The following is a 24,843-nucleotide window of genomic DNA, read 5'->3' on the forward strand; positions in this document are numbered from 1 at the left end:
TTCCTGTCAAATAGGTTATTCGCACCTAATAACTTATGGACTTGAGTGTATGTTGCTTCAGGGCTGTTTATGCGGAGCCAAAAAAAACATGTTTTTCCCCACACCATGAAAAATGTTGAGCTTTAGAGTTAGCAGGCAATAAATTCCTGTCAGGTCTTAAAAGCTCTCATTCCGTATGTGCTTTGGCTTATGACAGGCTTGAAAAGAATAAGTGGGTTAGTTCCTTTAGAGAAAGTCACGAGAAGCTCTGTTAACACTTCACAGCACTCCGAGGGAACTTTGGTAGGTTGACTCTTGACAATCACATTTGCCTTGTTCCTTTCCTGGAAAGGTTCCTGACCTGCGGAGGTTTTAACAGCTCACGATTGCACACAAAAAAGAGCAGAGCAACGTTTCAATCTTTTATGTGTATGTTTTTTTCCCTCATGAAATTCCTCATGATTTGCTCATAAGGACCTCGTCTAATCAACTTAGTCTAATTTGTAACAAATGACCTCCTAATTCTTTGTTCTTAGAGCCAAAGCTAAAAGAAGCAAGTCTTCATTTCACACCCTCTGAACAAATGAACTGTTTTTGTTTGATTTTTTTTTTTCTGTTTGGCTGCTGTATGAGACTTTGGCTTTTTAGAAGATGATCTTCTGACCACACACTGAATGTGAAAAATATGAACCGTTTTTGTTGTTGTCTCCAAACGCAGCAAAGCTTCTTTGCAGAAGGCTACACAAAATCTTTTCTATGTTGATTACACTTGGATCTCCTAAGTTATATTGTGCCCTCCCGCATCACCTGATTTTACATCTTCATGACGCCAATCTCTGGGATTTACAACTGTTGAAATACCGATGGAAATCGACAAAACTATCGCAATACTCGAACCTGGAGTGATTTCCTTGCACTTCAATACATAGAAACACACACCTGCACATTTTTTTCCTCTCCCAGCATGATGGGACATGCGAGGCACAAAAGGTCAGGGAACATCTTTCAATGCGGAATGAGCTGAGTTACACACACTGTTCAACCTGGCACTGCTTTGTAGCTACACTGAATGGCTTTCTTCACTAAGGACGCCTGCATAAACTACAATTATTCTCTAGTTAGTTCTTTTCTCGATTACTAGATTGCGTACAGTTTGTTATAGACTTCCTGTTCCTAAATCGTTCTGTTCAGATCTTAAACTGTGATTGCGCCAACTTTTTAATGCTCTGCTTTCTGTTATTCTTTATTCATTTCCTGTACAGGCTCGAGTTTGTTGACGGGAGATGCTTCCCGGCTGTCAAGTGGGTTTAAATAACCAGAATATATTCATGCGGAATAAGGCCTTCTGTGACCCCTGCCCTTCAGGTCACAAGGGGACTTCCTTAAACATGAACAATTATTACACTTGAGAGTCATTCTGCTTCATGGGAGGTTTTCATCTCATTTAGAATGTGACGATTGATTTGCAGTGCTGCCTCCTGTATCAGATATCTCGTCATGCTCCTCACGGCATTAGGCAGGCCATGGCGTAAACTGATCCCAGATCTGTAGTAAATCTGCCCCACATCCGATAAAAAGGGAGGGCTAAAGTTCAGTCGGTGAACAGAGAATTTTCATGTCTCTTCGTATTCTTTGTTCTTTTATTATAAGATTGACAAAAGGAAGTTTATATGAAATGGAGTGATGCCGAACGGCAACATCTTTGTTTGACTGAGATGAGCAACAATTTATTCCTGGTCGAAAAAAAAGTGTCCTCCATAATTACACCTTTCCTGTCAGTTTCTTTTGTAATCAGAAACCATTTCACTAGAATGAAACACAGAGGCCATTGTATTCCCAACCGGCTTTGCTCTGGGTATTTTTGAGGTAAAGTTTACTTCTCCTATTTCTTTATGACAGAACATTTGGGTCCTTACATTATCATTTCCTGTTATGAAAAGCATATTATGTTTCCTTCTTTGTTTTTTTGCCGTCAATCTGTTGACAGTGTGAATTCTTTCCACTTTTCATATTTAATTAATAAAGTTGTGTTTTGAGTTGATGGATGAACTCCTGACTCTTTGTGACCGCATTACACAACAATCACTCACTGTCATGCCAGACGGCTTTGTATCTTTGGGGAGGAGAGGACAGTCAAACCATTTAGAGCGCATCATTGTCTAACTCCGCCCCCTCCCAGCTTTTCCACTCCCACATCTTAAAACTCCAAGGGTTTCATTTGGACGTAGATGTGAGAAACAGCGATGTCTTTGTTTATATGCAGCATGTGGCATTTTCATTGTGGCGTCATGCTTAATAAAACAGATCAGCTTTTGGCTTGGCAGTAACAGGATATCAATACATGTTATTGATCACTGATCAATGAGCCATTGTCTGCAGCTGTTGGGCAAAGACGAGAAAAAGGAACCTTTGTGTGAATCTGTTGCCCATCTGCCTAAGAAAGACACATGTTGCAAGAGTGTTGTGTTGTTGAGATGGAATGGGCGTGCACAAATGCCTAGTGGGAGGAGGATTTGGTGCAGTGTGAATCCCCTTTGTAATGATGCAGCAAATCTCCCTCCCTCTCTATCCAGCTCTGTCTGCCTCCTCCTTCTGCACGCTGAGCTTTATGCAAAAGCATTACGTAAGACCAAAACACTCGCTTGGACCAGCCCACCAGATCAGAGTTAGTGATGCTGACCGGGAGAATTAGTGTGCGAGTGCACGGGATCGCCGGCTGATGTGGACCGTCATGCTCATTGTGAGCCATGTTCATGTCCATGTGTGCACAGCTGCTGCGGTGCATGGATCTGGTAAACATATACGGGCTTTCATTGGTCCTGAACAACAAGCTTCTTTACAAACCGCTGAGGAGGGAGCGAGTGAGCACAAAATGCATGGGACCAAGATTGATTGTGAATGTGAATGAGTGTCTGCAAAGACAATACTGCCCCTAATTTTGAGCTCTTCACTTGCAGGAGGGCTTTGTGATGAATGGCAGCCACAAGCGCCAATAATGCTATGCTAAAATATAGTGTAAAAAGAGCCATTTGACTCGTAATGTCTGTCTAATGTTTGGATAATCGTAGCAAGCATTAACTCAACAGCGTTACTCAGTTGAAGGTTAAGTGTTCCTTTAATATTTCATGCTATGAATGTCCCTTTTCTTTGTTTAAATGTTCTATAACATTGTTTCAATGCAAGATGCTTACGCATGCTGCTATACACAATTGTGTACATTTATCACTATGTTGCAGCGAGTCGGTCTCCAACTGATAGCTAGGTTTCTTTCAAGAGACTCTCTAAAAACAGGTAAAACTAGAAAACGACAATCAGAGATTGCAGACCCTCGCCTCCAAAAGACTATTCGATCTTGTGAGACAGTAAACAGGGCTTCCGGATCAGAGGGGCCAAACCTGCCCTAGCTTGCTGCTCCGGAATGTACTACAAGACTCCTTCTGGACTCTTTTTCCCATCATGCCATTCGTGTCCCTCCCTCTTAAAGTGGCAGTTTACAGCACAGGCACGATTCCAGATGTAAAAATAATTCTAGAATCTGGATCCAGATCCGGATCAACGCCATTCTCGGGGAGGACCGAGCCACGGACAGAACCTTGCTTGTGTAAAAATTTAAAGTCGATTGGGTTACTAGTTTTTGAGTTATGCGCTCAGACAGACAAACAAGCAAACAAACAAACAGACAGACAGACAGACAGACAGACAAACAGACAAACAAACGCACCCAATTGCAATACCCTCGCCTCCTCTTCGGCGAGTGTAAACATAATTCTGAGACGTCCACATTCAGAGCTAATTTGGTAACAATCGGTGTTAAATTTATCTGCCGTGATTTGTGCAACGCTCATACAACGGAACTTTCAGAATGAGCAACAAAAATGCCCCCCCGTGTACCGTCCAGAGAATGCCCCACGGGTTGCCCCAATGTCGTGGTCTGCAATAGGGTATCTATCCATGACAGAGTGAGCTGTCATGGATAGATGTGTGGAATGACCTACATTGTGATATTCATGGTGAAATATTTTTTATTTTTTTGGTGGTATGCCGGGCTAAAAAAGAGCATGCGTGTGTGTTTGATGGATCATATGTGCCATTCAAATGCTGTACCCCACATTCTGCATGGCAGCCTCTCTACACTTGTTCCCATAGTAACTCCACTAGGTCAACCAATGAAAAGAAGGGGGCTGGGCAGGAAAGAGGATGGGGAGCGTGCTTTGGGGGCGGTGAGGATATGTTAGGCAGCATGTGTGTGAGAGAGAGAGTTAAACTGTGCAGGAAAAAAGTGTACACATATAAAAACACACACAGAAACCTGCCTTTTACAATGAGTGCAAACGTACTGTAATGAGACACGGCATGGTTTTGCCTATGAGTAAACAGCACCTTAGTGTGAACACACCCAAGTCAACCATCATCAGCATAATCAACAATGGGGACTGTGCGGAGCTCTGACCTTTGTCATACATTCTGAAAATGCCCCAGTTCCTCATGGTTATACATTATTCCATTTTATTTTACTCACTACTGCCTTTTTTTTTTTTACCTTTCCTCCCCTTCTGTCTGTTGACATTGTCCCACCTTGGTCCTTTCTTTCTCTTTGCCAATGTTGTGTAATCCTCCCAGTTGTCAATAATTCATCAGCAGAAAAGCTTTTGAGTCTGTGAATAAGCAATGAGTAGACCACGAAGCCACCAGCATGATGAGTGGAGCTTTATCCCTGCTTGAGTGTCAAACATGTAAATCTGGTTTCCCCTCATGCAGCTGGCTGAAGAATGAACGACAGTATGATCCTCCGCGGTTACAAATTCATATTGAAAGCTGAAACACGAAACAACGGGAAATATGACATTTTCATTTCCTTCTGGCAGCGTTACATTCATAGAGTATAAATAGAAATATGAGCCCCAAATTATTCAATAATTATTTATCAAAATGCAATTATTTGAGTTCAAACATGCGAGACGCACAATTCGTTCACTGTTCAAAAGCAACAATGCAATTCACGGCTTTTATTGGTTGGGCAGGTTGAGAGATGCGCTGCATTCCTTTTTTCTTTGCAGAAGAGGCCTATATATAATCATTTGCCTAACGCGCCTCCTCTATGAAAGCCCTGCCAGATCATATTTCAGTGTTCCCCGGACGGATCCTGCTACTAGAAGAATAGGAATCTTTTATTTCCTCATTTGGGCCACTGAGAGTGACTTGGGTGTGTTTAGCCATTTAAAAGACATTTTGTCACACACATAACTTCTATAAACTTAAATAAATTATTCTCTAAATTTGAAATAAGTACTTTGAGAGCTGCCTGAAGTTTGCTTTTTACTGATATACTGAGGAAGAGACATGCGGCTACTAAAAGTTCATCTCTTTACAATAACGCAGTCTTAACACACAAGTATTCCAGCAATTTGAACTGCTTTCTGACACTGAAGTATTCTTCCATTTGTGGGGGATGGGGGATGTGAAACTCTAATTATAAGCTGCATCTGACACTCAGGAATCTTTCCGCAGTCAGAGACTGACAATGATGTTTAAAATGTTTGTTCCTGATATTCTGGTTGCATTGCGGAAAGATAGTAAAAAACATACAAACAAGTATTTGTTTAATCAGGCCCGAGCGCCTATCCTACGCGTAAGGGGCTATTGCTTTTGCAACGCAGAAGACGACAAGTTGACAAGCGCAGCTCGTTTATTATTCTTATTTACAGGGAAGCACGTTGCTGGAACAAAGTGACTTTAGCTCTGAATGATGAATTAGGAACATTCATTGCGTTAGTTTCGACCGTCCAAAAGACGACTCATTGCAAAAGGACCCGTATGACTCAGATCAAGTACCTTAATCTGTCTTGGAAAAACAAAACAAGACACTTTGTACATATCCCATATCGATCATCACAATGAACAGCTGAAGTTTCAGTAATGTCAAATGAAAAAAAAGGTTGTGAATGCATAGTTGAGAGTAAGTAATGTGACCATCACATTAACTGACATAACACTCCTCACTGACCTGACCTGCACAGAAAAAAAAAAATAAATCAGATGGACCCATCGGTTAACGAAAGGTTTCTGCTGTGTTCGGACCACCACTCATTTTCACCCACACTTCCTTCTCTGCAAGGAACTTGACTTCATCCATCCCGATGAGCAGTGCAGTGATTGGTTCAACTTGCAGATAGAATTGTCTATATTTCAAATATACAGCTATGAATGGAGTCATGGATGGTTGCAAAGCAAGTGTGTGTGTGTGGGGGGGGGGGGGATAACTGAATGAAATGCCTTCATTTTACAATTATAACGCTAACATTCATGTTATGTTGGCTTAGATATACATACTGTAAACATACACGCATAGACCCGATTACATAAAAGCCATAATAAAACCCGGCACCCAGACAGACGCCCGATACACCGAAAGCAGAAAGAGTCCACCAGGTTATCGATCACAAACTGCAGGCCTGAATTCCCATCTTCAATGGTTTGGAGCTTTAATATCCACATTGATAAACGTGTACAGCTCATCCTTCACAATTGCCTTTACGGTGTATTGCAGGGAATTAATTCCATCTGTTCCTATGGTCAACCTCGTTTGACTCAGTTTGCCAGGATTTTGTGGATTAGGCTCGTTGTGCAAATCCCTCAAGTGTTTGATCATCCGATACTTTCCCAACATGAAGTCAGGTCTGGAAATGGACATCCCGCGCAGGACAATTCGGTTATAGATATCGTCATCCTCGCCACCCCAGCCCCAGAAAGTGTTTGAGAAGCCATTGATCTTCAGGAATTGAGATTTGGAGAGTGAAGACACCCCACCAAAGTAGGTGTTATAGGGTAGCTGGAAGCTGAACTTGTCCATGGCCACAGCCAAGTGTCGGGGGCTGTCAAAGCATCTGTAGAGGTTGCGGTCATCGAGAGGAACCAGGTCTACATCAGAGAACACAAAGCAATCGTAATCATCTTCCTTCAGCGCTTCGACGTAGCCAACATTCAAAAGTTTGGCGCGGTTAAAGATGCCGTCTCCGTCCTGGTTGATGACATACACGCCGTAGTCCACCTGCTGCCGCATCAATATAGGATGGAGGTAATACAACCATTGTTTCAGGTGCTCAAGCCGATTTCGGAATGGGATGACGACTGCCACCTAAGCAAATAGATAAAAAAGTACACACTAAATCAATACATCGTGAAAGTGATTTGGTTTGGCCAGTGATTCAGCTCACCTTTGCAGAATGCAATGAGGTTATATTCTGTTCCAACATGTATTTGTGAGTTTAAATGCTAAGACTCATTAAATCATAGCAGGTAATCTCCCTGTTTTTCATTTTGAGTTATTCTCTCTTTCTTATTTACTTATTGTTCATTGAATTATCCATGCATCCTTTTTCCCGCCTAGCGGTTCAGGGGGTATAGCTGAAGCCTATTCCAGCTCACTAAGTCACGGTACACCCCGGATGAGACGCCAGCTCATCGGCCACACATGCTCACTCACACCTACGGGAAAATTTGGTGTGACTAATTCATCTAAGTTGCATATTTTCGGAGGAAGCTGAGAGAACCTAGAGAAAACCCACAAAACTGAATTTTATTCAGTTTTGTTCTTAAAGAGAAATTGAGGAGTACAATAAATAGCAAGTAAAAATGTGTTATGGATTATATTGAAAAATAAATTCACATAAAATCTCTCTGATGTTGAGAACTATTTCCAGACGAGGGTTGTTCGCTTTATTATAACATTATAAATATTAAGGTTTGCAAGTCCTACTGTAATTCATTAGATACTTAAATGACTTCAGTATTTTAATATGCCTTTAGTTGTCATTTTGACACATTATTGAAATATTTCCCATGTAATAGCTCACTTTTGGTTTGGCATAATTTGATTCTTCGTATCTAAACTCACAGCAAACACGTTCAGATTGGACAATGTCTTTTTTATGCTATACTTTTCACCTACCTTCTGTCGAGCGATGCATTCTGACGTCTTATATCTCCCTCCTTCCTCTAGTCGAGTACCGATGTCCCTTTTCACATCCTCCATGGTCAGTTTAAAATTAAAACTCACCAAGAGAGGACCAACTAGATTGGGAGGCTCTTCAGGACAGGGACCTAGAGACCTTTTCATGGCTTCCGTCATCGTCTCTTTAGGGGGGACCTCAGTCCTGGTCGCCCAAAGCTGTTGCACATGCTCATTTATGAGTTTAGAAATGGGGTCCTTTCCCGCTACTACATAGTACGAGTTGCTTTTGTTGTAAAATAGAAGCACAACAAAACATGTCAAACTGAAAAAAGCCAAAATTGCCAGGACATTATAATGTTTTTTCAGCGTTATCGCCATCCCTGATGTTGAGCCCTGTGATCTGATCAGCTTGCCGTACGATTCTGTTCTCTACATTTCTCTTAGCAAGTCAAACGAGTTCCAACCACCAGAGTTGCCAGACAGGTTTTCCATTTTCTTTGGTCAGCTTCCACCCCCACGTGTCAGCTGATAGGTCTGAGCCTCACACCTGTTGTTAATAATTAATGTTTTCAACTAGCCTTCTCTTACCCAGAATCCGCTGCTATTTGAATGTGTATATAACACAAAGGCATACAAACTGGCAGATACGGAGAAGGGAATTTGTTTTACTATATAAATTGACTTTGTCAGTGGCTAAACTGGGTGAAAATTACAGCAGGCCTATCATTGACTATAATGACAAAACAGTCGTATTCACTGATAAATGGGTCCCTCTGCTGGTGCATATTTTTGCTTTCTGAATTGAAATCAAGATATAAAATTACACGACGAGGCCCATGTGAGTCTTTTTTTGTGTGTGTCAAGTTTCCTATAAAATCTGTTCAAAGAGTGTGTCCTTGGGGTAAAATGTTTCAGAGCTGGGCTTCCTCACAGAGCAGAACAAGAGTCAGGGTATTCCCCCCCCCCCCTCCGTGTGACATTGAACAGAACCCACGGCAGTAAGGGCTGATGTTGCATGTAAACGCAAACAAATGGGATGAGAATAATGTGAGTTACCGTGGTCACAACCAGCCTCACATTGTTCCCAACAAGTTGCTTTTCTTGTGAAGAGAAAATTTGTATGTTTAGTGTTGTGATGCAAGTCAGCACCACTGGCTGAAGAATTGAAAGCAGAGGAGGGCAAAACAAACATTGGTTGGATTAAATCCAGCAACAAGTATCTGTCAGTGTCATCAATTAACAGTAGGCGGAGCTAAACTGGAATTTCCCTATAATGTCACAGAATGCAGATTTCAGGGTTCAACGTGGAGGGTGTGGAGACTCATGGGGGCCAAAAGGTTTCTGTCTAAATAAAATGTGACAAAGCAGGTGATGCGAGTTTAATTGTTATGGTATGTTATTAACAATGCTTCACCTTCATGGTGTCTGACATCCTTTACTGTTTAACATGATACATCACTTCCTCCAACAATGGGCTGGTTGCGTCATTGAAGCGTTAAATAATAAATCTCCCCAGCCCCTGCATAGACCCACCAATGAAGTGTGAGCTACTGGCATAGATAATACAAATAATGATTTACAAAATGACAATAGAATAATTCAAATAAATTATTTCTACATGATACAACTATCAACTTTGAAGATCCTCCATCCACACCATTAATTTATAAATGGAAAACTCTGTATATGCCCTGATCATTTATATTAGTGACATCTTTCCTTTAACGCGATACTTAAAACGGATTGATATGGCCAGATAACATTGTGAATAAAAAGTTATGGTTGCAATTACTTCAAACATTGCAAAATCCCAAATTCCTTTTGGGATTAATAAAGTATTCTGAATCTGAACAAATTGGTTTCATGGATTAAGCTTTTCTTTTCATGTACGGTTTGGATATGAAGCTGTGATCTCTATAACAGTCTGAGATCTTCTGTAATCCCACTGTAGGCCAAAACCTGAATAATAAGAATATATAAATAAGAATAATATATTTATACAAGTAAATATAAGTAAATATAACCACCGTGCATTACAAGTAGAGACCTAGCAAAACCACAGATGAAATGGATGAAATAACTCTACCTTCAAATCTACCTAGAAACACTGACAGCCACAGTATTCCTGCTGCATCAGTGATTGTATTTAAATGTAGAGCAGATTGATGTTAAACGTCACTGACAGCGACCCCTAGTGGCGACTCTACATAGACACAGCATCTTGTTGAGGGGCAAAAACATGGCTTCTGTTTACACACAATAATCAGGTTTTAAAAATGTTACATTTTATTTATTACCTCTGCCAAAGAACGTATTTTTTTGACGGTGTTTGTCCGTGTGTCTGTCCGTCCGTCCGTTTGTTAGCAGGATTATGGAAAAACAAGATGGATCTTAATTAAAAAAATTTATTAGAGATGGGTCTTGGTCTCATTGAGATCCCGTTAAATTTAGAGACCGATCTTGATACCTGCATGGATATGAAAAAATCCGCATTTTCCCATTTCCTTATAATGGAAGCTTTCTCAAAAAAATAATATCTTGTAAAATATGCATTCAATTCAATCACCAAAAATCACAGTCATAAAGGGGTCTGATATGGACTATCATGCAAAATGTCTTCTGGATCAGATCTTGAACTTATCACCTTTTGGTAATGATCCAGATCACCATGTGGACGGTGTAATTCTAATGAGGGGAATGAGCTGCTTGGCGGAGGTCTGTGCTCTCAGAGTAATATTCTAGTTTATGTATTTTATTTTACCTCTGTTGTTGTATTTCTTTTCTTTTATACTGCGAGATAAAGGAAATAAAATATTTAAAAACAAATGTCAAAAAGAAGAAATATGTATTTTTCCATGAACAGATTAACACAATCGGTGCTTATGGCCCCAAAAAAAAAAAAAAAATTAAAAGACGACGAGAAAGATATTAATCATAAAACCACAATTGCTAGTTTGTGATTTTTCTCAGTTTCTTGTAGTGACATCCCAAGAACAAAACAAAACAAAACAGCGTACAGTTAAGTCTTTCTCGAAAACAAATATTATACAACAGTGATCATTTTCTTTACCATGAAGAAACAGATCGTTTGCCACATATCGTGGTTTCTCATCAAAAAGAACAAAAAGAAGTGGGGAAAAAAAAGGAGTCACTTGCTTCCGGTTTGTTAAGTAACGTCAGTTGACCTTTTTCCTTTTAGATTTACATCGACCTGGATGAACGAGAACCAACACAGACAGTGTTTTCTCATGTATTTCTATCCAAAAGCCAATTCTAATTTCAGTTGCAGCTTTAAGTAGTTTAACTGATGCAGCTGTGGGAGGAAGGGATGAGAAATAAGTAAACTTTCCCACATTCCCTGACATTTTCCCAGGGCTTTGATGGAGACAGTCCTTTTGTCCACTTACTATGGATCATCATGTTCACCAGGGGGATTATTTTTGCTTTCTTTACTCTGTCAGTTATGCGATATACATGGTTAATATGTTTATGTTGGCACGACACTGAACTTGAGTTCTCAGGGCTGGGAAAAAAAAAAAAGCCTGACGTGCCAACCAATATGTAAAACATGTTTAAAATCATAACCCTGACAGTTTTGTCAGTAACCATAAGAGACGGTGATTGAGTTAAAACGAATGTACGTCGAAACTTATTCCCGTCTGGGGTAAATATAAGTTACAAAACAGTTGATCTATAAGAAAGTTTAATACAAAAAGAGCTCTAGTGAGACAAACGTGATGAAACACCATCAGACACTCATTATTAATGTGTTATTTCCTGGGAGGACAACGTACAGTTAGTAACGCTACCCCGAACACGACTGAGTCTTCTTTACTACCATTAGAGGGCGCTCTTGTACCACCAAATACACATTATACTGCATGTACACAGAGCCAAGAGGAAACTAGAAGAGAAGCAATGTCTGTATGTGTGGGATCATGTGACCCCCCCCAACACACAAACGTGTCACATGCATGCGCCTTAATGTGTGCATTTATCCATGTTGCTGCACTTCTCAGAGATAATCTGTTCTCCACAACACACTTTTGAATAAATGGACTGCTGTTTGAGGAGAAATCGGATCCCGAGGCCTCTGTAGATGGAAGCCAGATTTGGTTTGGTTTGAACCTTTTAATGGGATCTTATTTTTCTCTTTTTTTTTTTTTTACACCTCCTCCTCCTTTTTTCTTTGCTGCTCCCACTAACTTGAGTTTTAGAACACGAGTGACACTGAGCCTGACACATTTCTGCCCACGGTTTGGATGAACGTCCAACCCAAACCGATCTCGACTGGTACACCCCTGCTGATCCAGCCACATGTGTGTGTGTTTGTGTTTTATTGCTTTGGTGGCAGTTCTGCTTTTTTTCCCCAGACACATAATTTACTTTAGCATGCATATTGGTAGTGTTAAGTTTGACATGCATGCAAACAGGTCGAATTTTTCAATTACATACTTAAGTCAAATATTAAAACATGCCATTCTCGTTAGCCTTTATTGTGACGTTTAAAACATACAGAACAGAGTCACCAATAAACTACACGGGTCTACGTGCGGCTCGTTTTATATATATGTATACTTTGTTATGTTTTGGTGTAGTTTCAGAACCAAACACATCAATGCCAAATGTCAAGTATTTTTTGGCAGTAATTTTTCAGTTTCCGAACAGTACTCCCCCACATGTGAAAATCTGAATACACTGCGTATGTACATTTACTACAGACATATAGGCAGATGAGAGCACAAGCACACACAGGTACACACACATATATATGTAGCCGCCTCTCTTAAAACAGCCCGGGTTACAGCCTCGAGAACTCAGCAGTTTAGTGAAACATGATGCCCAGACCATACAATTGTGTGTGTGTGTGTGTGTGTGGTTTTGAGTGGTCTCAGCTGTGGGAGACACACTGCAATGACAGCCAATCAGAGCAAATTCAAAATCAGAGTGGTTTTGACGGCTCTGTGGTCTACCCCGGGGAACAAAGGCATTTGTGTGTGAAGGTGGTGTGTAGGTGGTTGTCTAAGTGTACACACCTCTCAACCTCACTCGACACTCCACCTGCTTCTCATTGCCCAAATGGTTTGACAAAACCTGCTTTTTTAAATATTCAGCATTTGCATTCAAATAGTTTTATTTCACAGGCACAAGGGTTTTTTTTTACATTTGAATTGAGAATAATCAAAGAAATCAATGAATTAGTTCTTGTGTCTTCCCTCAAAATGTGAAAACAAATTTTTACCTGATTTAAACCCACCATGTAATATGCTTTAATATTTACGCCTGCCCTTCCAAACTTAAAATAACATGTGGCAAGAATGGATAGAAATACAAAAGAAGAATTTGGTTATCTTTCACTGAGTGCAAATAATTAGTAATAAAATACTTTTTATATTCCATTCCACATTCAGTTGTAAAATAAAGATTTATCCATCCTCCAGGTCCTATGGTCTTACTACAAACAAACTAAGCACTGCAGAGAAGAGATATGCAAACTGAGAATGAACTTGGATGGTCATGATGTCTTATTTCCAGTCCTGCATGACCCAAAGTGGGAAAATGCAAATATATATTTTTTGTGGCCTTAAGTTTCCGTAAGGAATCCCGAGGTGTCATGTGTGTTTAAAATAATAGAAGCGGTTTGGTTGGATTGAACTTACACTTTGGATTTTTTTTATCTTTTTAAATGCAGGTGACAGTTTCAATCAGAGGCTCGTTCTCTATCTCCCCCATCATCACCAAACTCTACTAGAATTTCAGGTTGAGCACTTTGCTCAAGAAAAGTACTCAAGCCAACACTTTCATAATCTGTCTAAGTATTAATGTGACCACAAACATGCCATTCTAGTCTTCTGGCTGCAACATTTCGCAATGTTTAAAAAGCCGAGTTGGCAACTTCAAATGCCAGATAAACATTAGCCTGAAGTCACGGGGGCTGGGGCCGAAAACCCAGGGAAGGAAAAGCAAGAAGCACCATCCTGCACTCCCCTTATCACCCATCGCTCCCGTTTCCTATGGGACACGAAGCCAGCGTTCTCCCAATAGGCCCCCGGGGCCACGTGTCAGCAGCAGGTAGAAAATGAAGGAGCAGCATTCAATTAGGGTCCATTGACGCATGGTCTTCACGTTTAACGAACTTCTTCTCCCATTCTAGATAGGCGGCAACACCCCCCCCACGCGAGCTGTCTCGCTCGCTCATGCATTCGCTCACTCATTTTCCTCTTCATTAACACTCTTCCTTTCTTTCACAGGCAGAGAGACCTCACCACCTTTTTGAATAACACAGTCCTTCCCACTCTCCCCGGTTGAATGAGAATACACACTCGGCAAAAATGCCATTCACAGTGAACTTGACAGAACAAGCCGCTGTTGACTTTATGCCAATCAATCGATCATTGTAAATCAAAAATGGTGCAAAAGTCCCGGATGCAACGGAATGTAAATCTGCTCAGGTGGGGTTGTTTTGGAAATATAAATGTAGGTGATGCTGCAATGAAGTCTCAAAAACGACATTGCGAAGCACAACGGCTTTAGATTCAGAAAAGGTTATGGTGGGGAAACGCGTGTTGCCTTTGCCCCCGTGCTTACACGAGGGCAACATCTTTGAGGCCCCAAATTGCAGACATTTGAAAACAGCTGATGCCGCCTTGTTTCACACATGCCTATTATGGTTCCTGCCAGCCTTATTCATGTGCACAGACAGCCTACTATGGTCAGCACAACAACAACAAATATAGATTGTATACCGGTAAAAGAAAATCATGCTGTTTGCGCAGCAGACTGTGTTGAGTCTATTTACTCCCCTCAAATGTAGATCTGCTGAACCGCCATTGTGATCCGGCTCTGTGGGGTAGATTTGGAAAAGTTCAAAGACACCAATTATTGCTTTGGCACGCACACTACAATGCTTTCCATCATTTTTGTGGATCCATGTGCATGGGGATTGTTTTTCAAATGTTGGCGAACTTTCACAAAATGCAGTCGTTTCATAGCTAACAAGCAGTCAGAAGAAAAGCTTGGCATTTCGGCAAATTCTGAATGATTACAATGAGATGTGTACCCTTAAATTCCAGTTACAATTTGCATGTGGAATTGAAACTGGAATTTAACACAAGTTCACAAGCCATTCTTCACTTTTTGGACCGGACCAGCAGAGTTTCTACTGAGCAGCATACATTTGATTCTAGGTCCTAATGCGAATCCCTGTGAAAAGAATAATGTATTTTCTTCCTTTTCCGACAAATAAGACGCACCCGTTGACTCCAGGTTGACTCTACGGAGCTTTTGAAGTGCAGCATAATTTTTTTCTGAGCCAGGGTGCCCGTTTGCCCCTTTCCATTGGTGGTTACGTTGGGATCGGGCAGTATTCTGTTCTCTTCTTGATTACTAACTAAAATTTAAATCATATGTACTGCCACACTTGAAATATGTGGGGCTCCGGAGACATCTCCACTGATCCTCCGAGGAATGGGGGGCCCCCATTAATGTAGCCCATGTGGGTCAGAGCTGGGTTTAAGATTATTTTGATATCTTTATTACACAGTTTCAGAGACATAACCAGAGACTCGAGGCTGATGTCGGAGACCTTGCTGTGACACCTTGGGAACAGCAGGTGGGGTCTCAGCAACATGCCCCCCCTTTGAGCACTGGCAGCTTTCCTTATGACGGAGGGGGGCATCTGCATCATCCGCTTAACTCATGAATTAGTCACGATAAACACATGCTAACATGTTGGGAGTCGGTCTCCATGGATACACATCAATCAGCCCCAGGATGAGCTGGTGTTTCATCCAGGGTGTACCCCGCCTCTCACCCGTAGCCAACTGGGATGGGCTCCAGCAGACCCTTGACCCGCAAGCTGGATAATAAGCCGCTTGCTTACAGTCATTTAAATGAGCTTGCATTCTATGATGAAACCTCTAAATGGATTTTTATTTTAATTAAAACACCGGTGACACAACTTTGATCACCCATTATGGAATTTAGTTTTGATACAGCCAGGAAATCTAATTATTGCATCATCATTTACTGGACAGGCCTATAAAAATGTATTTATAAATGACCTATTTTGCATTTTTTTAAAAATAGCAATAAAAATGATGGCTCTTCACCAAAATGAAATGGGGCCTACTATGGCCAAAGATCCATCTTGCCACCAAAGTTTTTGCAATTCTGTTTAGTAGTTTTTGTACTGGTGAATGCATAACAATCTTGGTGGCAGATAGCTAGTGGAAAATACTTTCTGCTGGCAATCTTTCAGTTATCTCAGAGAACAAGATGAAATGCAGTCTTTTACCTCTATTACTCCCTCTTTTCTCTCCCCTGCTTGTTATTTCCTCTTCCTTCCTCCTTCCTCTTGACATGTGTCACATTTTGGGCTCCTGCTCTCAAGGGATAAATGCCAGATTACATGATGTAGTATTTTTATCCGTAGTACATTAACTGGCAAAGCTTACACCATCAAAGCTTGAAGTAAAAGATCTCTGTCACATGCACGCACCCCCCCCCCCCCCCCCACACACGCACACACACACAAACATGCACGCACACATCTGAATTGAAACAGAGTGTAAAGTTTCTCTTTTGATGTCTCCTTCCCTTCAATTTCTAATTACCCCAGTGTCACACATACATGCAAATGTATCTAATGCACAGACACCCTAGCATGGTGTCACATATGCACATGCACAAAGAGATGAGTGCATCCTGGGGAATCCATGAAAACTAAATCCAAAAGAAATGGTAACTAGATGTCAAATGTACAATCTGTCAAAAATGGAATCAAATCGACTTGCAAAGCTCGTGATCACACGTTACTCATTACGATGTTATAACTACCTTCATTAAGTCAGCATGAAACCACAAGCTGATAGAGCTGTGAGATTCAGCTCCTTGAGTCAGTGTCTTTATTTACTTGTACTTGCGCAATACAAAAACAAATGTCCTATTGAAGATATTTGATGTACAGTTGCTGGTTTAGCATCAAACAAGCCTCCATCAACATTTAAAAAAATAATCATTTTGACTTAAACATTATTTTGTGAATGGGTCCAATGTTTTAAACAAATAATGCCTGCAATTCTTAATGTGACCACTAGAGGCCACTGTTGTCACCAGGTCTCATTGACTGATGACAAAGAATGGGACCCATCATTACCTTCTTCCATTTAATTTCTCATAACCAGATGGGTTTTATTTTTCTAAAAGTCTAATATCCAGATAAATTTAAGTGATAATAAATAAGTAGTAAAATAATAATGATATATATTGCCGTAGCGCAACATCAGAAAAGATGGCAGTAGCTACAGCCACTCCATGCATCTACGGACTCACAAAGAAGGTGCACCCCTCAGACCCATCATCAGCAGCATCAACTCAGTCACTTACAATATTGCCAAACACTTAGGGCTTTCGAGTTTTCAGTTTCCTCCCACTTCCAAAGACATGCAATTTAGAAAAGAAAGGCAGTAATCAGCTGGGATAGGCTCTCGGAAATCTCGTGAAGTATATATGAATTATCTATGAAATAGATAACCATATCCAATTATGATTAATAAACATTGAAATAAAGAGATCATTACCCCAAATCAAACTCAACAAAAGGGATACATTTAAACTGCAAGCGATTGATCAAAAGAACGAGACTCATGAATCAAGCAAAGTGGAAAGAACAAACATTGTGTTTCTCTCCTATACTTGGAATTGCTTTCCGGCTGTTTTTTCATCTCATTCTGAGAATTTCTCACTTGTTTGCCATCGGGACCTGATATGGCCGTTCAGCCTGTTGAGAACGTTGCATTGTTGACCTTTGGGCGCTGTCATACGATCAATGAGAAAGAATTTAGCTCTGTTGGTTGTGTGAAGAGCCTCACCCGACTTTATGAGGTCACATAGGAGAGCTTCGAGTGGAAGGGAGAGGGTTTGTGCATGCGGTGCGCAGAAGATTGAATCTGTGTCACTGTTCACGGTAGGGCTAAGTTGCTTGTAGAGGAGACCCAGTGAGAGTGATTTGTTGAGAGGCTCAATTGGCCCTACAGTGTCACTGGTTAAAATCATATGACTCCCAATCGACCAATCAGGATTATTCCAAAGTTAAATATTTGTTTTCCTTTTACACTTCCTATAATGTACTCTGACAATTGTGAATACGCTGTTTCATTTGACCTCAGCTTTTTCTTTTGATGTCATCTTTAGCAATGGCAGAATAGGCCCTTTGCATGCACCCTTGTTTCGTGTAAATTCCTGCTAATGGAACAGAGGCAATGTGACTTAACATGACATAATAATTTTTGAAGGACAGATCAAGAGCGCGCAGATCAGACAAAGTATCAATCAAATTAACAAATGTGAGCAATATTAAGTCAGTGAGACATTTTTGATTACTTTCCCAGCCCTAACAGAGAAAGAAAGAAAGAACTCAAGGCATGAATATTTGTCCTCTTCACATACTAAAGCCCGGATTGTATGAATAAGGGGGGGGGGGGGGGGGGGGGAATACAGAAGTGCCTAACAATACATTTCCTCCAATAGTTAATGGTATTGATAAAAGCTCTATGAGATTTGAGTTTATCTTGTACTACATCAGCAATTTTTAAACTTCATTTACATTTTTTTTACATTTGTTAATACGGTTATAGCAATTTTTTGTTGAATGTTCTGGGATTAAAGTAAAGTTATACTTTAGATGGAGAAAGGTAGGCATTTTATGTGTATTTACATTGTAAATATGAATATTTGCTTTTGACTGATTTATAATTTGGTTTCGGACCTTTGGACAGACAAAGCAAGCGACTTGATGATATCGTCTTTGACTCTGGGAACATTACAAAGGAACTTCTTTTTTCTGTCCCTTTAAATGTTTTCAGCATAGAATAAAACACATCTAACACATGGATTAATAATGAAAGTAAACGCTAAAATCAAAATTAGAATGCTGTGTTTTTCTTTGTTGTTTCTTCTTTGGTTAAATGAGAGTTGTTTGAGGTTGCGTGGACTGGAAACGTCCGTCTCTGTCTCTGTCTCTGTCTCTGTGTGGGGTACACACTCCCATCAGGGGTGGCTGACGAGCGATGACTGTGGCTTACCACACCCTGAGAGTGCTGCTCTTCTTTAATCTCCTCCTTTTTTCCCTCTCTGTTCCCCACTCCACCATTTTAATTTCTCTCAACCTTGACATGGAAAAGCCATCTTAACCACGGAGCTAATCTTTCAGCAGTTTTTTGGGAGCGTCGTGCTGTTTGGGGGCTCGTCTACTGACACAACGGTTTAGTATCATAATGGTTTGCAAACACCTGTCCAATTAGACCGATTGTGTTGCACCTCAAACCTTTTAAATTGTGTAAAAGGTTAGCAATTAATTTAAGAATTACATGACATTTTTTATGCAGCCCAATCAATTCCACCATCTACATCTCATCTACATGTCAGTCTTTAGAGCAGTCCTACTTACAGGGTCATCCTGTCTGTCAAGGTCAAATCTTTCCTATTTTGAGGTGTCCTCCACAAGTAAACTTAAAACATACTATTATTTCCCTGTTTCAAAGAGTCTGAAAGAAAAAGAAAATATTCCTAGCACTTCAAAACAAACTGAAGCTTCTCGGTTCACAGTGAACGATGATGGCGTCCCAAGTCCGAGAAGAAAAACAGCCCCGCCCATCTATCTACACAAGGTTTAACGTATAGTAAAGTTTAAAACTTTATATTTGAATTGACTTTTACATTTGAATATTGTTTCACTCTTTGATCTCTAATGTTTACACAGCTCTCCAAAACGTGACTGGGACCATGACCAGGCCAGGTTCAGATTAAATTCATGTTCTGTAGCCATTTCAGGTGAAAAATGTGTTTTTGATGCCAGTTGGGAGTGTGAAGTTTGAAGGGCAAGCCATGACACATTGCGCTGCTCTGACCCTGGTTGCTTATGATCTATCAATATATTATGCCCTTGCCAATGCCGGCGACGTCTTTCTCATTGGGTTCTGTTCTGGTCAGCTACTTTCTGGCCTAATTTTCCCGGGGTCTTTTGAAATTTATGCTGCAATTCTCTAAAGGGATGGCTCTAAGGTGCTAAAAAGTATAGCTAGAACCCAGAACCCACCCATCTAATCAGGGCCACTGGAGTGTTGCTATTATCACGGTGGAATTTATTTAACTGCGCAGATTGGGAATTTAAAGAACTTTGAAAGATTTCAAGGTAACCCTACTTATCCAACATATGGACGAAAAGGCTATGTAAGGTTGGATATGCTCTTTAAATGATCCAACCGCCTCAGTGTAACCCTTCAGGTTTATAAAGATGCTGAATGGCTTTTTTCCGAGTAACCTGAGCGGTCTTATTCTCAATTAAACTTTATTACGCTCTGCACCATTAATGGGTTTTTTTTTGCCATGGCTCCAATCTGCTGATCGACTGTCTTTCCTCACAACCTCACTTATCGGGAGGTCAGTATTTCGAGCCCCAGTTACCCCAGTTGACATGCCGACATATCCTTGAGCAAGATGCTTAACCCAAACTTGCTCCCTGGGCACCGTACGGGCTGCCCATTGCTCCTCAGGGATGGCTCACATGCAAAGAAATTTCCCTCCTGGGGGGGGGGGGGGGTCAATAAAGTATTAAACAGTGTTATCAGTCATGAGTACCACATCTTCTCCTTGATCTGTTGGAGGGATGCTCTGCTGCTGAATATTCCAGAGATATTAGGCTTATTATTTTATTTTGTAGTCTCTGTAAAAGTACACAGAAAAACCAAGGTAGAATACACGTTGCTTTAGGACTAACTTTGAAACACGGTCTGCCAGTTCTGGTTGCTCCCCTTCTGGATTGTGTGGTCTACGGTTCCAACGGTCATCTCTGGAGGTTACAAATCATCTTGCACAAGGTCAGTTAAGTTTTAGTGTGTATTCAACAATGCCAGTGCAATAATTCCTAAAACACAGAACTCTAAAATATCTCATCGCACACAATGAAAGCTCTCCTTTATTTCCTCAAGGACGTGTCCTAATGTTGAAAGATTTTTTCTTTTTTACATTTTTTGGCCTTCGCTTAAGCATCTGTAGAAGTAGTAGAGAAGTGATATCCCAGACATGCTTACAGTCTCGTCTCACTGCAGTAAATCAAGGATACATTGCAGTACCAAAAGCTGCCAAAGTCGAACTGAGAGTAAACAAAATACTTTAAATTCCTCTAATCATATACTTGATAGTTCATTATGATTTTTTGTGCACACCCCTGGTGAAATTAGACACAACAAAACATGCCGTTTGGGGTTGTGAGTATTTATACATACTGTACTGCCCAGTCTCTGTATTTCCTTTCGCCAGCATCTTGCATTGAAATGATTTGCCCTTAGTAGTCTGTGTCTGTTTATCAAATATACCTTGTGTATGGATAATATTTTTTTTTTGTCTGTGCACATTCAGAACTTCCAGAGTTTTAAATAGTCTCTTTGTCTGTGTGTAAAAAATAATGTGGTTGCTGTTTGTGCTGCAATGAGTGTGAAGCCACTGGCGGTAGTACGAAGGAACTCTGTAGGCCAGGCGGATAATGAAGCCCAGCGTACAGAGATACAGATGAGACCACATGCACATCTCTCTCCCTCTGCACTCTCTCTCTCTCCCACCTTGCCTTGTCTGTCTCTTTCATCAAACTCACACACATACACCAGAGTGAGTGTGTTTCTCCTTTCCAGACCAACACACTCGACTTTTCTTTCTGGGCATGATTAGAAAAGAGAGAGAGAGAGAGAGCGAGCAATGGAGACATGAAGGGACATATGTCATACCATTCACAGAGCACTAGGTCTGACAGGAACCCTTAGGACATGGCACTCGTTTCAAGTGGGGACCTAATGGAGGTGGCACCAGGCTGTCAGCGCTCTCTAGTTAATTAGGAGACATTGCCATCTTGGCTGAGAGAGGGCAGTTGGAGATCACAGTCAATTACATCCACATTATAACACGAGTTTGGCACCGCAAGTCAGCTTGTCACAGCGTATCTGATGCTGCCCATAATGGCTTCATACTATACATACACAGTCAACGATGGCACGATGGTCTGCACATATTCTAGCTCCTATCACATGTAATGCTAAATTGAGTAGTTGGCTGTTGTCCTTAAAGGGGGGGGGGAGCAGTAGTGACCACACTGTTAACTTTCTGTAAGTATGTGCTTCAGGTTTGGGACAGCAAGGGGAACACAAACCCATGTCAAAGGTACTTTTTCCTGTAATTGATTTAGAAAAATGTTAACATGTGCTCATTGGCCGTATTTCCTCTGCCAAGGAGGTCAAAAAAAAAAAACTCACCAAATGTTCATGCTAGGAAGCGGCAACCATTATATTTTAGAGTGGATCCAAATCATTGGGAATTTACACAAAATATTTCTGTAAATGTGTAAAGTCAAATGGACTCAAGTTTACAAATTTGAGTTCTCCAATTCACATTCATCAAAAATATTAATATTTAGGTTTTTTTAAAGCAACCCCCCCCCCCCGCAATAGCTGCAGCTTGCACACATTTATATACAGCGAAGGTGCAACCGACCATCTAAAATGCACATGTAGGGGCAATTACAGCAGGGCTCAAGGTTAAACGCAACACCTGTAATCTGTAAGATTGATTATGATGCCATATCCACAGCAATGAATGCTCCTGTAGTATTAGTTGCTACCGTACATTGTCTCATGCTGAATCAGTAATAAGAAGCTGCCTGAAGATTGCGGGCAGAAGATTTCCCCCGTCAGTCTACTTTTTGTTGTATTCCTCAAGATCAACATTAAGGTGAACACATTGTGACAGGTTCTCCACTGACGCCTGACTTCAGCGGAACAATAACGCATTTCAGATGCAAGTTGTACATTTGTGCCGTCACACTTTGGGAAACCATGATTCCATACTCTGGTGCAACAATAGTGAATCGGCTTGACTAACCTGACTGTAATTGTGAGCATCAAAGTGGTAGGGTTCACACTGAACCGAAAATATAGATAATTTTGAGGCAAATTTTTAACTCCTTGTATCAAGAAATGTTTTTTTTTGTCTTTATCAAACAATGCAAAGGAAATTGAAATTGAATCTTGAATGAAAGCCATGTGGTAACGTGTTCAAGCTGGAGGAACGAAGCAGCGTAGCAACAGAAGCAGCCTTTGTCTCACAGGGCCACATTGGTATGAGTGCATGCCTTTGCTCTTGATTATACATATGGGCATACTGATATGCATACATATTTATTCGGTATATATATATGCACAGATACATGCACATTCACCTCTGTGGCACAAGCTTACAGGTGTTTCACCCTAAAGCCATATGGAGGCAAATGATTCACTGCTTTATGTAGACAGGCAGAGAAGTAAGGAAGGGCAGGAAGGATCATCAAATAAAAGCACACTTGAGAAAAACAAGTTAGTGCTTGTGTTTGTTGAATGAACTTTCCATCATCTTTGCTGCGTTCTTCAATCTCCCCATCTATTGGGCAAACCCTTTTACCAGAAAATTGCTCCAATATAGTACAACATCATATTGAAAATAAAATCCGTAAAGTTTTCACGTACTGCATTTCCTGCTCTTCTCATTTCTTTTGTTGGGTAAAAAAGGGAATGTGAGCCCCTTATTATTATTTCTTTTTACAGTTTTCAAAGGCTGAGGGCCTCAGTTGTTTGAGATCACCGTATTTAATATCCATAAGAAGGAAATTCTGAAATACCCTTTTTTTTCTCCTCCTCAGAACCACTCAAAGCCAAATGAAATCAGTCGGGGAATGTTAAGTGAGGCTTGCAAATTACCAGAAAGATGGGAAGACCGTCGGTCTGGCATTAGTGTCAACAACCTTCAAATTCTTCAATTCAATCTACTGTTCATTAGTTTATTTCCATTTTATGTTTCTGCGAAGAAGGTTATACTTTCATCAGGACCGTCAGTGTTATTCTGCACAAGCATGTTTTGTTTAAAAAAAAATTCTAAATGATTTATCATGTTTGACACCAAGGTATTCTACGGTGGCCCTGAAGTGCAAACCACTACAACAAATAAAAAAACACTACAAAATATTAAAAAACACTACAACATTAAGGCAAGAAATACAACATTAAGGTACCGGTAAGCGCTACAATATTAAGGTGAGCAATACAACATTAACCTTACGGAAGAGGTCGGTACCAGTGGGCAACATGAAACATCGCTAATTGGACAACGGCGCCATTCAGCTTTTGACACTGAAGTTATTCTGAGTTTAATTTGTTCATTTTACAGTTTATAAAATGCTTTGCTGCCAACTCCTTTTGTAACTGCATTGAGTTGTCAATGGTGCGTAAAACAATAGTAAAAAAAAAAAAGGTCAGTAAAGTGCAGAGCTGTCTTCCTGCTGATGAGCTTTTTCTTCACTACATCACTAGAGAGTTTGTTAAATATTTGGATTTGTACATTATCTTTGGCCAGTGGCAAAATACACACTGGAAACACATCTGTGATATTCTTCCTCTCATTTCACGGTGCCATTCGAATCTTTCCTCTTCAGCGGTTGATTGGTCTGCAGGATGGTCTGCTGGCAAAATAAACAAGTACCCCCCCCCCCCCCCCCCCCACACACACTTATTGTCAGACTATCTTGTCCTCCTCCCACTCAACAGTATTTACATTTGACCACAATTGCCTCTGCCACAGACGTAAAATATTGATTATTTCATACATGCTTTGAATCGGCTCCTGATTGTAGGTGTCATTTTACTTGCTCTGAGTAATTTATACTTTACTGTAATCGAGGAATACCTAAGAGACTAAGAACACCATGAGGAGAAATAGTAAATGTAAAAAAAAACACGTGCAAGATGGATAATAAGGCTTAAAATAACATTAAAAAGTAATATTTATGACATATTTAGGTCACACTAACTGCCTACGAAGCACTCTCCAATGCA

The 24,843-nt window shown here is 40.5% G+C and overlaps 1 protein-coding gene across 1 annotated transcript; it reads right to left on the reverse strand.

Annotated features, from left to right (window-relative positions):
* Positions 1-6,445: 6,445 nt before the first annotated feature.
* On the reverse strand, positions 6,446-8,308 carry LOC137904059 (beta-1,4-galactosyltransferase 1-like). Its single transcript, XM_068748224.1, has 2 exons — positions 7,928-8,308; positions 6,446-7,114 (listed from the first exon to the last, which is right to left on the reverse strand). Exons 1-2 carry the CDS (start codon positions 8,306-8,308, stop codon positions 6,446-6,448), a joined length of 1,050 nt encoding a protein of 349 aa, XP_068604325.1.
* Between the last annotated feature and the right edge of the window lie 16,535 nt (positions 8,309-24,843).

This window comes from Brachionichthys hirsutus, chromosome 14 (assembly GCF_040956055.1).
Source record: "Brachionichthys hirsutus isolate HB-005 chromosome 14, CSIRO-AGI_Bhir_v1, whole genome shotgun sequence".
Lineage (NCBI taxonomy): Eukaryota > Metazoa > Chordata > Actinopteri > Lophiiformes > Brachionichthyidae > Brachionichthys > Brachionichthys hirsutus.

Coding starts and splice junctions, on each gene's coding strand:
- LOC137904059 (XM_068748224.1), bottom strand. CDS start 8,308: ATGGCGATAACGCTGAAAAAACATTATAATGTCCTGGCAATTTTGGCT. Junction 7,115..7,927: donor AATGCATCGCTCGACAGAAG/GTAGGTGAAAAG, acceptor CTATTTGCTTAG/GTGGCAGTCGTCATCCCATT.